Source organism: Bombus vosnesenskii, unplaced genomic scaffold (assembly GCF_011952255.1).
Source record: "Bombus vosnesenskii isolate JDL3184/JDL3185 unplaced genomic scaffold, Bvos_JDL3184-5_v1.1 scf7180000016261, whole genome shotgun sequence".
NCBI lineage: Eukaryota > Metazoa > Arthropoda > Insecta > Hymenoptera > Apidae > Bombus > Bombus vosnesenskii.
Window position 1 is genome coordinate 3,884,701 of NW_022884330.1, and position 17,748 is coordinate 3,902,448.

A 17,748-nucleotide genomic window follows, 5' to 3' on the forward strand; every position below is an offset into this window, starting at 1 on the left:
TCCTTAATGATTGATTAACAACTTTGGTGTAGCACTGTAACGCTACAAGTTACTAAATTGTAATTGCAACGTGTATTTTAGATGATGCTTATGTAAACGATGAGTGAAGACAGAGATGCACGAAAGAATCTTCCTCCTTCGTCGGACATGAATGTGACTTAATCACAAATTTAATTGAAAATATAGTTGGGACTATTAACGGGAATCTCATATGTTTCTATCGATAATAAATGTTCGGAACTATTTTATCATAATGAAATGCGTTTCTTCATCGATGATTACTACACGAGCTACGAGATTCGAACATAATAACAACTTCCTTTACAATTTTCAATCGTGTCGTCCTCGAAAGTAGCAACATTACCATCGCACAAAGGGGATTAAGATTTCACCGCGATGGAGGGAAAAAATCGAAGCTTCTTCTCGATCGTGTTCCGTTATTATTAATCGAGTATATTACGGCGGCTCCACATCAAACGTTGCACCGCAAAAGTGCGGATAAAAGCACACCTGCTTCGACAGTTCGCACCGTCGCGTCGAGCTCTTACACACACCGTATACACCGACACTCTAATTGCGTTCTCGAGTTCCTGGCACGACTTCCCGAAGATGTAGCGCGTCGCTAGAGCCTGTTTACCCTAGACCATGCACAAGGGTTACAGCCAGCGACGTTAATTTGCCGACAATAAATGTAACGCGTGCTCTCAAATGAATTTTCTCCGTACTCGGTTTCTGATCGGCTAGATAAATATTTGAGCTGTCAGTTGATCCTTTCCTGCCGTTGATAATACGATTCCGCGAGAAACACGAAACATCTTTTTAAAGAATTTAATACACTCAGCTATCAACAGACACGCAATTTTTTCAAGGTACAGAAGTAAAAATATTATCGACATCTTTTCCTCAAACTTTTATACGTCTAAAACGAGCTATTCACTTGCGAGTTATGCCGACGTGTTAGACAGTACTGTTATTCAAATTGACGCGTATCGACGCACGCGAATGTCCGAGCTCGTTGGTTTGGACGCTTAAAAGCAAGCACTCGTCGTGAAGGAGCGTACAGGTGAAACGATCTTCCCGCACGCTCCTTGGTTCCCGCGAACGCCTACAAGAAACAGTTTCACCGTATTATTAATACACATATATATATCAAGGAAACGCGCCTAAGTACCCGCACTTAATTACTTACTGCCAGAACTGCCAGCTACCGCGACATGGCCGGAATGAACGATAGTTTCAAGTTGCCAAGTTGTCTTTCGTTCGATTCTCATCGAGCGAGAACAACGCCAAGAACGAGAGTATAAACTCGAACGACCGCGACGCAGTACCCTTCGTACGACGAGTCGCCAAAGAAATAAAAGGCAGAAGTAACGCGTCCAACACGTGCAATTATATTTATATCGTGTATCTGTCAAACCGACCGCCCCTTTAACGCGTATTTCTTAACGCGTAACGACCGTCTTAAATAAACGTTAATTGTTTCCATATAAATTCACAAATTGATACGTGTCACCGGGAGATAAAAAGATGCGAAACGGGATATATGATGGAACGATTTCACGGATCCGTTGAACGCCGACAGATTCATAGTACGATGCGAATCATCGTTTCCGAGAAGGGAAAGTTTGCCGGCACGAGATATCGATTTTATCGAAAACCGGCTCTAAAGATCGAAGACGTGCGATAGATCGTACGCGTAAGCCACGATCGATATACAAATTACTCGTCGACAGATTCACAAACGATTTCTAAAACCGATAGGCGATACATTTATAAACCGTTTACCGGGACGTATCTACAACGGGCCGCAAATGGACGCGTATTTATGCTTTCATTGGCCGGTCGAGCAATCGGCGGCTGGCGGCTTCAGCCCGTGGCTCAGCATGAGTAACGACTTTCCACTGATCGCAGAAAGATTCGCCCACATTGGCCTTTGAATCAATTATGTACGATTTATATTTATGCACGGGTCGAAGAGCAAGGGAAGTGGACACGGGTCCGCTGGTGAGAGGGGACGAGAAGTTCGGAGGTAACAAGAGTATACGGTATGCGTACATACGAGAAACAGAAGGGGGAGGATCGAAAGAGATAGAGACACAAGGGGAGGAAACGAGGGGGAGAAGGGAGCAGATGCGAGAAGATGCACACGAGCTCGTTTGCAAAAGTATCATCTCGACGGGAATAAATCAAGGCTGCACCCAGATTTCAAAGCGTAAGATTACAAAAATTAATCGACCTGACGTTCAGTGCGATAAAAAGCGTTCTGTGGTCCTCTTTTTTTCATTTCTCTTTTCTCTCTCGCCCTCTCTTCGTTCTCTCTCTTCGTTTGCCTCCTCCTCCCGAAGGTCTTCTCCAGACTCGTCCATGGACACGTAACGACCGTGTGTACGACAGAACTCGTGGGGTTTATATCAATTACACCGATCGTGACCATAAAATTTCGATCAACAAGCCCGGGACGTCGTTAATTGCACCGCACGCTCCTTTAAACCTCCGAATAAGAACAGGGCGCAGATCGTAATCGCGAGCACTCCGATAATCTGTTCGATCAACAGAAAGAGACGAAACACGATCGGCCGGTGGATCGAACCTTATCCACCGAGGTAATCGAGTACGATCGTTGTTTCGTCACTTTCCTTCGATACTTATTTATCGCCCGATAAAATTCCTGGAAAACATTAACGATCGTATTGGACTGACGTTCGACCGCACCACCCATCCTTCTCGTCAGAGCAATCGACGCAAACTAACGATCTAACGCGAGACTACGTCCCTGACGTATTATGTTACGCCACTCGATCATAATAATTACCAATAATCCTTCGCATTTAGGAGTAATCACGGCGTAGCGTAGCCTTGGCCCGTCATTCTGACAGGGAACGCTCACGAATGTGAGACACATGTAACGAGACCCGCCGCCACTGCCTGCGCCATTCCACACGGGGACCCAACTTTGACTTACGGACTTTGATTTAACGTACGCGATCTCGTACGCGAAAGAAACGGAAAGATAATAATTTGATGATTCATGCTCCTTTCTTGTAAACGTATTGTGGCCGGTAATACGTTATTTTCAAGAACGTTGTTTCAAAAGGTGGTAAAAGGAGGCTAACACTTAGCGAGTATAAAGTTCAGCGAGGGAAGGTTAGTTTTGTAAATAATACATTTTATGACACACAAACGGGATGGGCTATCTTTGCAGCGCGATTACGTAAGAGATTATACTAAAATCATTTCACGACGTCGTATTTTTAATTTAACAAGTACTCTCAGGAATAACGAATATCGCGTGCTGTACAGTTACGACGAACGAGCCTCGAGCTGTTTGACGAAGTCCGGACCAAACTGCGTTCAGTTAAAGAAGAAAAAGCAATCACCGAAGCTTGAGATTTACACGACGCGCAAAATACTCGACAGCTTTTTTCTTCTTTAAAGTCAGTCGGCAAGCATCGCGCGTTGATCGATCTCGTGCGAATTTGCACCACCGTCAGCTTCCTTTCGACGCGGTTAATTAAATCATCGCCGATGATCCCTACAATTCGAACGTATATTTACGAATAGTACAACAGCTGCAACTGATACGAATTAATAAGTTAACGAACGAGACAACGAACGTTCGATGTTAAATGCTGGTATTACGAAACAGTACCAACAACTGAACATTGCTGTACCGTTACGTTATACGGCAATAAGTTGCAAGATATTAGTGCCAACCAGAAGTCTCCTCCCACGCTTTATCCTCGTTCCCACCAATCATTCCGACCTTAAAACGCAAGGAAACGCGTTCAAATTGCAAACTTTATCGCTCTTGTCTCCGTCTGGATGTACTTTTAAACCCGGGCGTCCCCGATCGAAATCAAAGTCATTAAAGCGTCGCCGTGGTACGCGTAGGACATTTTTATTCGCTGCTGTAAAACTGGCGAATAGATACAGCGCGTTTCATACAGACGTCAGGGGGGACAAGCATTCCGCGGCAGTAGCACACAACGAGAGCATAAAAGTGCGACTCGATAAATCTGTAGGAGCGTTACGGTAGCGGGCGTCTCCGAGTTCTGTCCTCCTCGGATACTCTGGGACAGAGCCACGTATACACACGTACCGGCGATACACGACACGTTGTCCCGGTGATATTAACGCGATACGACGAAGGCGGTGCATATATATTCTTTCGAAGTGGCTCGAGCGTGTCACGTATGTGTACGGGGAACGCAATGCCGTTAAAGATTTAAGGAGCGGACTGAAACGCCTCCTTCCGATTAAACGATAAAAGGGGAAATAAATGCGAGGCATGCGCTGCACACGCGGGCCTTTTGTCGCTTACACGACGAATAGGATCTCCGTGGTCGGTTGATTCTTCCAGATTTCGCCTTACGCGCCTCGTCCACGACCGTGCGCGAGTCCACGGGTCGAAATTCCACGAAATTGAAATGCATCGAATTATTGGAATTCCTACGGTGATATTACTTTCGCCTTGCTCATCGACGATAATCGCGGTGGATAATCGAACGCGGGAATGTTCAGTTTTGCAGCACGTAGCGGAGGAATGAACGTCAACGAGTCTGGTACTAATTATCTCACGCTTATAATTTTAATGCTGTGGGAGGTGGAAGATAAAAAGCTCCGCACAGCCGGCGAACTGTCCAACGAGCTGTCACGACTTCATGGGCTTATACGAGCCAGACGCACCGGTCACATATTTGTACAATTAATACGCGCGAGAGTACCGTAAAGCGTGGACCCAACCGGCCGGCACTGGCAAGGCATTAACGAAGACGGCTCGCCACGAGAAAAGTATCCGCGTAGGTGTTAAACGTAAGCACACACTAAGCGATCGCGTTTCCGAGAACCAACTTCAAACTGATTCTTATTATTAAATTTTAAGGCGCGGTCGCTTAAAGTGTCAGCCGATTGCAACGAAAGAGTGCGAATAAAAGTATCTCAATCTCGAGCTATATGATTTATAAAACGCTACGAAAATTAACGACAGATATTTCAAAGTTACAGAGTAAATTATGTCGAACGTAAACGCACGAAGCTATACTACACACGTATTTAGGAAACATCTGATGGTGGTACTAACGTACCAATTTGGGTGTACGAATACAACCGTGCATGAACGACACGGATGATGTATCCGTAAGTTTAGATACCGGTTTTAAAGGCGTTTTAAGCCTGCAAACGTTTCAAGGTCGGGCCAAGATGGTTCCTCGAGTGCCGTTTCAAGGTGCCGGAACGTCCATTCGACGCGTACGTCGGCCAACGTATGTGGGTCAACCGTACGAAAAATTAACACGAGAAGCTCGTCAGAAACGGCGAAAAGAAATGTCGATGCCAATAACGCGGCGTGAATCACCAGTGTGTTCATCGATATTCCTCGTCCCTCCTTTGCGCTTCTGTTCTCGTTTGTCGCGGCGAGCTACTGCTGGTCCTGCTACCTCTTACATATATCCATGCAAATTGATCGTTATTGGTCATTACGCTCGCGGTGCACCATCGTGTTGCTCGGCCGTTCGAAAATTACATTGACTTTTGCTACGTTTCACCAACGATCGTTCGTTAACCACACACGCGGTAAACGCTGCGCGAGCTGCAGCTCCACGTGTCCGATTAATTATGAATATGACGTCGAACTTAACTGTAACACCGTTGCACCGTACAGTGAGAGCCGATCTTATGCATATTATGCGCCATTATGTCGGACGATATTTGTATTATGCGCGTACGCTGGTCGCGTTAAGGCTGTCGCATGGGTGCGGTTGCCGTGCAGCACTGCACGCTTACGTATCGGACAACTATTCGAACGCCAGTCAAATCGCGACTGGATTTATCTCGACTACGATCCGAATCATCGATGGATTGGAAACAGTCAGTTCCGTGTTTTAACTTTAAAATCGATCGCCTCGGAGGAATCGTTCGACGATCGCTAACGATTGATATAGTAAGAGCTATAAGAAGGAGAATCACAATCGATCGAATTTGTTGATTCGATGATTAAATATGTATTGTAACGATTAATAACGAGTCAACAAACTGCTCCATTTATCGGTGCGCCACGATCGATAGCGTAGCGTGAACCACTCGCGGACAAAGTCGTTCTCAAGGGAATCGAGAGGAAAATGGCAGCTAATAGTAGAACGATTTCCCTGGATACGACAAGAAACACGATACGATACCAATCGGTCGTCCAACGGACTCGAACTTGACAGCAGTCGTTATTCAAATCGAACAATGCGCGTTTTTTTTTCACCGTTCGCCAACGTACGTTGCGACGGATTAAAGGAAAAAGAGATAAAACCTGCCGCGAGACCTTCCAATCGATCAATCCTCGATCGAGTAGCGGTCAACGATGGACGACGTGCTCGTATCGACCGTGTATTCGTAGCGCAATAAAATTAGCAGCATTTACAACAACGCCATCGAAGGAACAAAGCCCGTTCTACAATGCTCTACACTGTAAAAGCTACTTTATTGCGGTTTGCACATAGGCGAGAGACTGCAAGTAATTATCACGCGACTAATTGACGCTTTGCTACTTTGTCGATTATACCGCTTCTCTAGTTCGATCGTTCCTTTCTCGCAATGACTTACGAATCTGCTTAGTCCAGTGGCCCTGAAGAATTACTAACGATACACGATCAATGATTTGCAGAACGTCCAAGTTTCAATCTCCACGAATTGATCATTTCAATAAAGAATACATCCTAATGTTTATTATTAAATTTCTTCCCTCGAAAATCCTATTACTTCAAACCCGAACGAAAACACAGACACGGAAGCATATCATAGCGATAATTATTAAGGTGGACACGAAAATTCTGCGATCTAGAGATTTTTAAAAGATTTCGTATGAAAAAAGCATCCGGTGAGTAGGCAACGGTAACGGCAGATTTTTTTCCTTCCGCTTTCAACGTATTCAAGTCTACAGAGCGACTGGAATTCAAGCGTGACTCTATCGACATCTAGTTAATATAAAAGCGTTCACGCACATGGCAGCGCGTTATACAATTCAATCGGTACAGTATGCATACGCGTGTTACTTGCACGCCCGGCGCAATCGGAGCACGAGGCTTATTTCGAAACTTCGTACGAACGTTTGTTTATGCCCACATTCTCGGCAACCACTGATAAATTAATCTCTCATGCTAATACTTCCAGCCGACTGACACAGTCCGTGTCTCGAAAGCACCGCGATTTCGTATCCCCGTGATCCCCGCATTAATTCTCCATCGCTTCCGGATTTCATTTGCCGGGAGGGGGGAGGAGTTAGTGGCTGGAAAATGTGTACGTTCATAGATTACGTAGAGGAGAAAAAAAGGAACCAGGTTATATACGCGGACACGCGTCCATTTACATCGAGCCGGCGCATTATGCGAAACGGTTGTTCCCCTCGGCCGCGGCGCGGCGAGCCGATTGTACGCTCGTGATTCGGTCCAAGATGCTCAACGTGCTTCGTTGTTAATCCCCGAATATAACATAGGATATGACTATCTTTTACGAGCCTGGGGGTTAAAGACGCTTTAAAACGGAAAACGTACGCTCGGTTTTGTCTAAAATATCGGCGAGTAGAAACAGAAAGAGGGAAGCAAGCATAATTTATTATTTCTATATTACGTATCGCTAAACGACTCCGTTGTAACTTCATACTTCTTTACTTGTGTCTTCGTTAGAAACGTTCCAGCTGTTAATCGGGTTAATTTCCATTCCAGCCAGAGTTCCTTGGACGAGAATAACGCGGTATAAAAACTTTCAATACGAAGTAAAAGCCGGTAGCTTTTAACGTTAAAATTTAGAGGAATAAATTTAACGAGATTACGTAGGAAGAAACAAATGATCGTAGTTTATAGATGCAATGCATCTCGTACGATGCGTTCTGCATACAACGATCCTTGTCGACGATCCAATCGCTGACGCGGCGATACTTTAGGTCTAATGTCAAGGTTATGCCTATCCAGACAGAAACGTTGTAAACGGCTTTCCATGCGCGGTGGCGCGGCGAAGAGAACACGGAACACGGAAAAGGAAAAGTTGGACGATAAACGGACTGATGGACTTTCCCATGCTCCACCTCCACGGGAGAGCCGTAAACGTCTTGTCTCTCGATTTAAATGTCCCGGCATCTACTGGGTTGGGCAGATCCAACAGTCGTAGCCATTGCCGCGCCCTCGTGCGTCTCTACGTGTTACGCTGTCGCATTGGCGCAGAATATGACGGATTTGCTTTCATCTCGGTTCTCTATTACGCGATGTATTTCGAGCGTGACGTAACCAAAATTTTATCTTCGAAGAAACATTTTAGACAGTCGAATAAACAACGAAACAGAGCTACTCGATATACAAAAAATAGCACATCGTTTGAATTAAGTTTTTTGCCGATTAAATTTTTATTTTTGGAGCTTTCGAAAATTCGTCGCTACGTAACAATTGGTTGTAAATCGTTTTTGTCATTCGCACAAAGTATATACTTTACAGACGACTGAGTAACCGATATATTGGAAACAATGCTGAATTCTCTGTTCAAGGCTGATAAGGAAGGTTAAATGTTAATGTTACGTTGACAAGTGTCACGGTTACCTAATCAAGAACAGTCGCACTCCGGCGATAAGCGTAATTATTACGTAGCTACGAGCATTTCACGTGGAAACGCAGTAAAATATGCTTATACGAACAGATGCTTGGCTTTCGAGAAGTTACGATTGCATATATGAAGATACAGTACATAAAGATAGATAGAAGCACTGTTTTACATCGCGTCCATAATAATCTGCTATTCTTAAGCTGAGTTACAACCGTTTGGCACGCGAAGAATCGATCTCCCTTTTTCCTGGCCTATATACCACGGTGAAATCTTAATAAAAAATACTTTACGCGATACTCCGTATTAAAAAATGTAGGTTGGATTAACAAAGCTTGAGGTGAAAGTCGAATAAATTATATCTTTTCGTATGATACGCAAAAATTGAAAAATATCGTATCAACCGGGTGTAACGAACGTTCGCTTCGCGAAAGCGTCGAATAACAGACGATCGTTTAAAACTACGGAAACGTTTGACAAGAACATTAAAATGTATGATGATATTTGAAATTTGCAAATCTATAAGCGAAACCTTGAAATTAATATTCGTACGCATGCAGCTCATCGCGGTTAATAATAATTTCATGAAGGTCGCAAATGAAAAAGGCTGTATTAAAGGAAACTCGAACGCTCACCGGTAACTCGTACGTTATACACCGTAGTATTACATTCCTGTTACATTCTCTCTATCGCAACCGCGGTGTATAAGAGCCAGAGAGTACGAGAGACTTTTACGAGGGGCAATGAATGTCCGTACGAGGAAGTTCCGTGAAGTTCGCCCATATATTATTGAGAACTTATTAGAATTAATTAACTTTTCACCCGTACACCATATCGCTTATTAGCCTCGACGACCTGGTTGGTCGTTGACATCGTCGCAGCGACGTTTCCATTATCGATGCTCCTCGAATTTATCTGAAATTACGTTGGTTTACGTCGCGGTGTAACACGCAACTTTAATAAACAACGTAAGATCAACCTCGTTCGGATGCTCGCGCGATCTCGTTGAATCGAGGACAAATCGACGCGAACTTTCGCGAAACGCTCCTTAACTTCGCTCATCGTCTCGTTCGACCGATGCTAATCCCTTTCAACGATCAGGGAAGAAGATTAACAGGGGAGAAAAAGATCGAGAGAAACGTCAGAGTTGCTCGAAAAGAACGGAACACCAAGAGCGGTAACTGAACGAAAGGTGGAGAGAATGGGAAGAGGTAGGAGGGAAGGTGAGGTCGAGGTGATTCGCGGCGTGGCGAGGCGAGGCGAGGCAAGGTGAGCTCGGACCCACCTGCAATTATCCGGTCTAATGAGCAAACAGTCTGTTCTACCCCTCTCTTTCTCTCGAGTTCCCTTGTTGCCCGTTTCTCTCGATTCTGCTCGGTAGACGGCCCATCAGAAACGCGTGTACTTGACTCTGCTCTACCAACAACCTTCCACGGTCGTATCCTCCTCCACCTCCTTCCTCTTCTTCCTTTTGCTCCAACCTTCACCTCCACCTCTGCCAGTCCGATGCAGGTTAATGAAGATTATTAAATTAGTACCTCTCACGGGCAGTTTTTCCGCCGGACAAACGTACCAGTGGCTTTGCCGCTCCCATCGATACACCGTCAGCCTTTCAGGAGAGCCAACTGGTTCGTTAACGTCCGTACACGCTGCTCTCTCCCACTTAGAGCAGCATTACAAAGAGCCAGGACTGAAAAATGGAGCTCGAACCTCGGTGATGCCGGTGATGGTGGAAAAAAGAGAGCAACCAGACCGAGATAAATGCGAGGTACACGATCGAGAGTGCAGCCTGGACAGCAGAGAACGAACCGACTATCCCATGGACTGCAACGGACCCTGAGAATCACACAGACCCGAGATTTCAAGAGTTTCAGACTCGGGTCAAAGGGTAGGCCCGTTTAACGACACGTGGAGGGCAGTATAGCGGGTACGTTGACCCTTGATTTCTTGATTTCAGAAATAGAAATGATTCGGCATAATTGAATCAGGAGGGACGGAGCTGAGTTAAAAGCAGATGAGTCAGCTAGCGAAGAAGCTAGGTGGAACGAAGAGACGCTGATTACAATGAAAATCATCTAAACGTATGTAAGTACAATTTTTGTGCGGAAAGAGAGATTAATAAAACGATTCAAATATATACTAGAAAGATTAGAAATACATACATATTTATCAAATAATAATAAAATTTAAAAATACAAAGAAGTGCTTGAAAATATGTATCGAAAAAATGAGCTTTCGTACAAATTTTAACAATTTATACGTTTATAACGAGAGAAGTTTGTTCGATAGTTCATCCGAAGGAAATAATTATTTCGCCGTGTTTCAAGCTGGCAGACAGCATCAGATTTCTCGAACGAACGCCTTCCGTCCTTCGACGTACGAAATGGTCTCTCGAACGGAGGAGAGGAAGACGACGATCAAGGCGTCGTTCAAGCAGGATGCACTCATCCTACCTGGACTGTCCGCCACGCCCGCCATTCACCTTCAACTTGGTCTCTCTGTCGCGGAACAAACGCGTGTGTTGTAACCGAGGCACACAGACGATGCACACAGCGAGCCAAAGCGGCTGAAAAGCAGCGCAGAAAATAGCAAACCGCGGAGAGGAGACGAACGCCAACGGCGGCTGATAAATACCAGAATCGAAACCAGTCTCCGACAAATTGTCCCGGATTAACGCGAGCCTATTGCTTTCCACGAACGACAGAAAATCGTACCGGCAGAAAAACGCACCGGCGACGTATTTATGGACTCGTCGAGCGCGTTACGAAGTAATTTGTTCCGGAATCTCGTGGTTCGGTAAACGATTCGACGCTAACGTTTATCGCCCCCGTTAACATCCAATCGTAAACAATTCGCCCGACCACTCGTCCCTGTTTTAACAGAAAGCTTATAGTAAAGTACTTTTTCCTTATTCGTGCCTCTTTTTTCGCAGCTTCGCGGTATCGGAATTACGACGAATTTTAGTAGCCCTTCCGTAATCGCGATTTATTCAGCGAACATACCGATTATAAATATATTCGAAAGTCTATAATATATCGTCGCTCTGGTTCTTAACCGTTCTATCTCCGCTGGTTTCTAAACGAAGACTGACTGAGTTTAATAATTAATGAAGTTTAATATTATCGCGCGAATTTGGGACTTAGAAAACTAGATAATCGCTGTTTTCCGATTGTAAGTAAAGCTTCCATCGTATTATCGTGAATTCGTAATCCTTCGTACCGATCAAACGTATGTGCACCGGTTAATTCTTTTTTTTTTTTTTTTTTTTTGAAAAACGAAATTAGGACAGTTAAGAAGCAGGGCGACGATACGTAGCTAATGGTCGAACAATTTTCGAACGTATGGGTAAATAGAGATACGTATCGTGGAGCGTGGAGAATGATTCGATACGATCGTTATTGTGATTTGCGAGAAACAAAGAGCTCATCTAAGCCGACACGCAGCTACCGTATCTCAAGACGGTCGAGTCTGCAACGGAGATCGAATATACAGAGAACCGTAACGCTTTAATAGCACTGGCTTGCATTTATTCCGACAGTCCATAACTCCGCGACCCGTAATTGCCATAATTATGCGACCGCTGGTAATTGTGGTCGATCGGAAAGGAATTGGGAGGAGACGACGGTGCACGAGACTTTCCACGTCGCGTCCTTTTCGATGTTCCGAAGTGGACGTCACATTTTTTTTTCACTTACATGTTTTCTTCTCGTAAAATTTGGTAATCTCGATTAATTTCGCATACGAGGAAATGGCAAGAGTGGAATCCGAGATTACTGTCATCAGAGGGCCGCTAATAATCGTGGACAAGAAGCCACGAGGACACGCGATCAAGAAATATATTCCACGCATTCCAGCGTGTTTTCAGTGTGTACGAGCAAACGTACATTTTTCGTTGCTGCAAGTTCGATACTTATAGGGAATTTCGCGTGTAATTTTCTGGGAAAACACGAGGTTGCAACATCATACGCGGGTTGATTACAGTGGTTACGGTATAGCCCGTAATCGCTATCGATTAAGAAGCACAGAGATCTATAATATATAAAATGTTGAGGGCTATTGTGTTATAATTAATAATTTCTCCGCACCTCCCTCGAGCCATAATTCCGAGCAATCTGTTGTATCTGCTTACGTTGAAATAACTCCCTATATAAAACACTTTACTACTTGACTCCTCAATTGGAAACCGCAAAAGCCACAATGATCGTGTCCCAAGAAATTTCGCTTCTGGCCAACTGGTGCATAAATCTTTTTCGAATTGAAAGGAAAATTGCCTCGAACGCCTTACCAGACGAAACTCGTACCGTGTTGTATGCTCTCCGCGTATACTATATCGGGCAACACCTGAAAGTTTCCAACGATCTTTCGATGATCAAACCGAAGATTAGGAGAAGCGTGCGTAGTTTTTCAACGAATTTTTTTTATCTCCTCGTGTAAAGGTAATCGGATTACGCGAACCTAGGTATTACTTTGCGTATTGGAAGAAAAGGAAGGTGAGAACGATACATTGTCTGGGCCTACGGTGTTGATAAAGGCTTAGCCGATGTTTAAACGAGTTGAAACCTTTGGTCGGGTGCAGCTGCGGAAATGTCCGCTGAAACGAGGTGAAGGCTACCAGATGCAGATACACGCGGATAGGCGCGTATTAAGGTACACAGACGTGCACGCTAACGTCAGTGTCGGCGTTAGGCCGCTTAAAGAAGCTACGGCGATGCTTAACAGTGCATAAGTAAGTAACTAACAAGCGAGTTGCATAACACCGCGGCCGTCGCCGCCGCCGCGATGTACACCGGGTGCCGAGAGTTCGTGTAAGACGTTAAGGTCTCCCGGCACGGCAACACCACGTCGGCTACCTATCAGCGATTGCGTTAACCTTAAGGCGATACCGCCTTCTACACATATATGTAGGTACATATACCTGATACGCTCGTTCCACATACGAACCGCTGCCGCCGCGCGATATCGTACGTACTAGTTCGAACATTCGACCGTTTCCCGCTATGACGCGCGATATATTTCGCGAATAAAATTTTTTAATCGTATACGCGATTCAATACCGATAAAGTGGAACAAATTGCGAGACGATGAGAAACTCGGAGGAACAAACTGCAGATGTAAGAGTAGAAAGAAATACGTTTGACGAGAAATCGCGGCAATACGGCGGCAGACCAAGTTTACGTTTTAATCGATTTTTACTCCTTACCACCATCGTAATCTGGTCCGACTAATTGCTTCTACGAATCCAGAGGAGGCGCGTTTCCCGCAACAGGTGAACGAACCATTATCGAGCAATCCACGAGGACGACGAACGACAGATAACAAAAAAAAAAAAAAAGATACAAAAGACTTTCCAAGGAACGAACGACACCCGGTATGTAGGCGAACCACGCGACGTATCGTGCGACACAGGAGTAGGGCGTGCCTGCAGTCGCTGCACACTGCGCAGTTTGTTGTACGCGCTGCAATCGTCCGTATGTACCGAGATGTGAGAGTTACACGAGCCATGTACGTGAACGCACATGCGTACGCAAACAGCTGAGCGAGCGGCGCACATCGACGAGCCAAACTTTTACGCGACCAAACGTATCTAACGAGAAGGTTTCTTCACGAGCCGCCGAAAACCTGGCCAAAATGAGACGCGATGGCTAGCCACCTATTACGCATACGGGAGAATACGAGTACGTTACGCGTGACGCGCGACTGATGCTTCCTACGAGTTTATTTTTAGAGTCAATCAATGGGACAGAGTTACCACGATGCTACGAATTTTTCTCGAACGCTGAGGACTTTGAAATCTCACGCCTTTTTCAGCATTTCAAATATTTTAGCGTTTGCCTTTCACGTTCCGATTTTGCGTCGATAAGGCTGACCCTATGAGCAAAATTTGCCGTTCCACCTTTAATTAGAATAAACGCCTAACAGATGAGCAACTGTATTCTAGATAAGTTGCTTTGACACCGAACGTTCGTATCGTTTTTCACTCGGATGCTTCGCGACTTGTGTAGATTTAGAAACGATTACTGATAAGATGACAAGAGCATCTTTTTTTGTACTCGGGGCAAAATGCCAAGTTGTCGACGCTATGGAACGTTGGACTATTTCAACGAACAACGCGCGAGAAGATAGACGCCTGATAATAACCTTCGATAGTAGACTGTCTAACGAATAATAATAATAATATCGTGAAAATAGGAAGAACGTGTTTTTCAATATGAAAGTGAAAACGACGGATTAAATGCTTTCAATCGGAACGCTTTCTAATTAATTTCCGCAAGGTCACCCGTTAACGAATCTCTTTCGCAATTTTCATCCGTTGCATCTTTCTTATCTGCGACTCGAGATACGGTGCTCCGACAATTGTTCGCCGCTTGTAGCTTATGATTAATCATGCGTGACAAATTTATCATGTTAACTCGGTTGTAACTAATCTGTAATTTTCTTGCCGATCACAATTATCTTTTTACGCGGCGACAGTCGCCTCCAAACAGGTCGCGTCTAACCTATCGTTCTCGTTTCGCGAGTTAACGCGGGAGTGCCCGGGAAACCATTAAGAAAACCGTGTCGAAGCGTTCAGCGTCGTTGTCCGATAATAATCGACGCGTACGTGTAATTCTAGTTCGCAGATTCGCAACTATCCGAACGAGAGCCAACTTTTTACTCGATCGACGAATTTTTACTCGTAAAAGCAAAAGGTATCGGAATGAGCATAAAACGATTTGATATAGCAACGAATCACACCGTAGATGACGTTCCTGCCGTAGTCGAGAAGCATGGAGCGTGTCGGTGGCAAGGGTCCCCCTACTTCCGGCGAACCATATCCGGCAGAACGCCCACCTATATCTCGGTCCGCCAGACCGTGCACACTCCCTACTGCCACAATCTACTCTATCGTCGTCCAATTGTAATAGATATTCTAGCCAGACGAAATTGTTCGACAGTTGTACGCGACGATAATAAAAATTGATTCCTCGTCGGCGGTACCCATTGACGTTCCCATTTGTCAAGTTTCGTCTTTGAAAGAATTCGGTCAAGATACGCGGAGAAGACACGCCGAACGGAAATAGAGACCTGGCTTGCATAATAGGTATATATTTTATTGCCACTGTTTGATGGAGACAAACATTTCTAAGAATGAACGTATATAAGAAGAAGAGGAATGAAAAATGAAATTCGTGTCCTCGGAAGTGGATTTCGAGCGAGTCTCGATAAAGTAGAACGCATCCTCGGGAAACGTGGGTGGAATAATTTATTCTCGCTCGCAAATCCGTCCAAGACTTTACCGGACGCGCAAAGTTTCGTACACGTAGTATCCAAGGTTTTCTACGAAGAACCGCTTTAAATAAGATCTTGAACAAGCAAATAGACATCGTAATACGTAATGCGAATCTGGCACGGTGGAAGAAAGGGTGATTTAGAAACTTGTAAGTGGTCGGCTCGCCGGAACGCTCATCGATAGAAATTCGATCGAGACGTAAACAACTTCACGAAGACGATGTAAAAAGAAAGGGGAATGGGCAAAAACGATATTATGAAACTGCAAAAAGGTTGTGCGTGCCGCGGCACATGCCCCGATGCATATAATGCCGGCAAAAACTTGTAACGTCTGTTCTCGGCCGTCATCTGCCGATTCGATCGCGTCAGTCTAACCGTACGTTCATCCAGCTTGGAATCTAATATAAAAATCAAACTCGATATAAACACGAGGCCGCTAAAGAGGACCCGGTGCGGCGTACCGCGTCAAATAAAATCAATCGCTTCTAATAAAAACTTACATAACGTTAGTCGAACGTCTTGGGAGATTACTATCCACCTGTATCGAAGCGGAATTGCCAATTTTCCCGTTGGTTAATAAGCCTGGCGGCCGGGTCGAATCTCGCGTGTTCGTTGCTAGATAGGCGCTAGAAGACTTACGTAAGAGGTCGTGATCTTTCAACTGAAATCTGTTCGATTTTGCGCGCCAATATTCATCGCAGCCACATCGCGTTATCGTAATTAACTTGGCTGCAGAGTAATCCGACTCGTGAAGAATACGCGCGATACGCCACTCGACTCGGGCAATTTTATCCAATCCACGTGGGTGTCCGCGTATGGACCAGCGCGAAGGTCTCCAACCACATGACGCAACCAGGAAAGTAACCAGTAACTGATAAAACCGATAAACGATAAAGAACCTTTCAACCCTGTTCCGATCGTGCCATTAACCATGAGCGATACGACGAAAGTGACCAACCGTTGCTGCAGAACTCCAGCTGGTACATTCGGTAGGATTTATCGGCCGAATGACATTGTTTTCTAAACGCTTATTTATTTTATTATCTCAATACGCTGCTTAGAATCGTGATTCCGATTAATCGCCAAAGGTATCTGTAATGTACTGCATAAGCTACGTAAGCTACGTACGACTTGATTTAAACGGTATGTTTCACCGGCAATTTGTTCATTTTCAAGTATGCGAAGACAGGAATGTTGGCAGAAATGAAAATGATAAAGGAACGAATATAATTGCAGGCCGTTGGATAAATTGCTTCGGTAAATCGTTCAAACCGAAGCAATGTCGGACGGAATAAGTTATCGCATCGTATTTCGACACGTTTCGAGCTTAGATTAACGTCGACGATGGACATGCCGCGTTACCAATGGAACGGACAAAAACTTCGCAGAAAATCACTCGAGGCTTCGAGCATGAACTATTCGTGCGCTCGCAAGAATTCCCAGACACGATGCAAGTAGCAACAACCGATAACTGTCCTTATCGTATTTCTACGCTTGCACAGGGTCAGCGTTCTGCTATCTGTTAATCATTTCGGTCTGCATGTGCAAGTAGTTCTCGAGTTTCCAATTACACGTAACAAGGAACCGGTTACTCGAACGATATGCTATATCAGCGGAGACAATAAACCAAGAACAACAGACACCGGCTGAACCTGTAATTGCGAACGTTCGTAAAAATCGTCGAACTTGAATCTTCCTTCGTCTCGTAACTCCTACCTCAATTAGTCATTGACTCGTTCTCGAGCCTCTGTGTTATCGTTAAAATACCGATACCTTTCCACCTGTCGGTGACGTGTAGCCGACGCAAAAATCAGCGACCTCGTCTCCACAAACATCGCGTCAGATACGAAACGTGTATACGAGTTATTAACCGATGAAAATTACAAGCGCGCGTTGTCGAGCTCGCAA

General features: G+C 44.8%; 1 protein-coding gene across 2 annotated transcripts in view; it reads right to left on the bottom strand.

Annotated features, from left to right (window-relative positions):
* Positions 1–17,748, bottom strand: part of LOC117241607 (Krueppel-like factor 6) — a 284,714-nt gene that overhangs the window by 236,560 nt on the left and 30,406 nt on the right. The window contains exon 1 of one of the 2 annotated variants that reach the window (XM_033507475.1): positions 13,772–13,990. The exons of the other annotated variant lie outside the window; for it this stretch is intronic. Coding sequence (XP_033363366.1) covers positions 13,772–13,777 — 6 coding nt within the window. The 5' untranslated portion in view covers positions 13,778–13,990. Of the gene's footprint in view, positions 1–13,771; positions 13,991–17,748 lie in introns of those variants that run through there. 2 annotated transcript variants of the gene reach the window in all.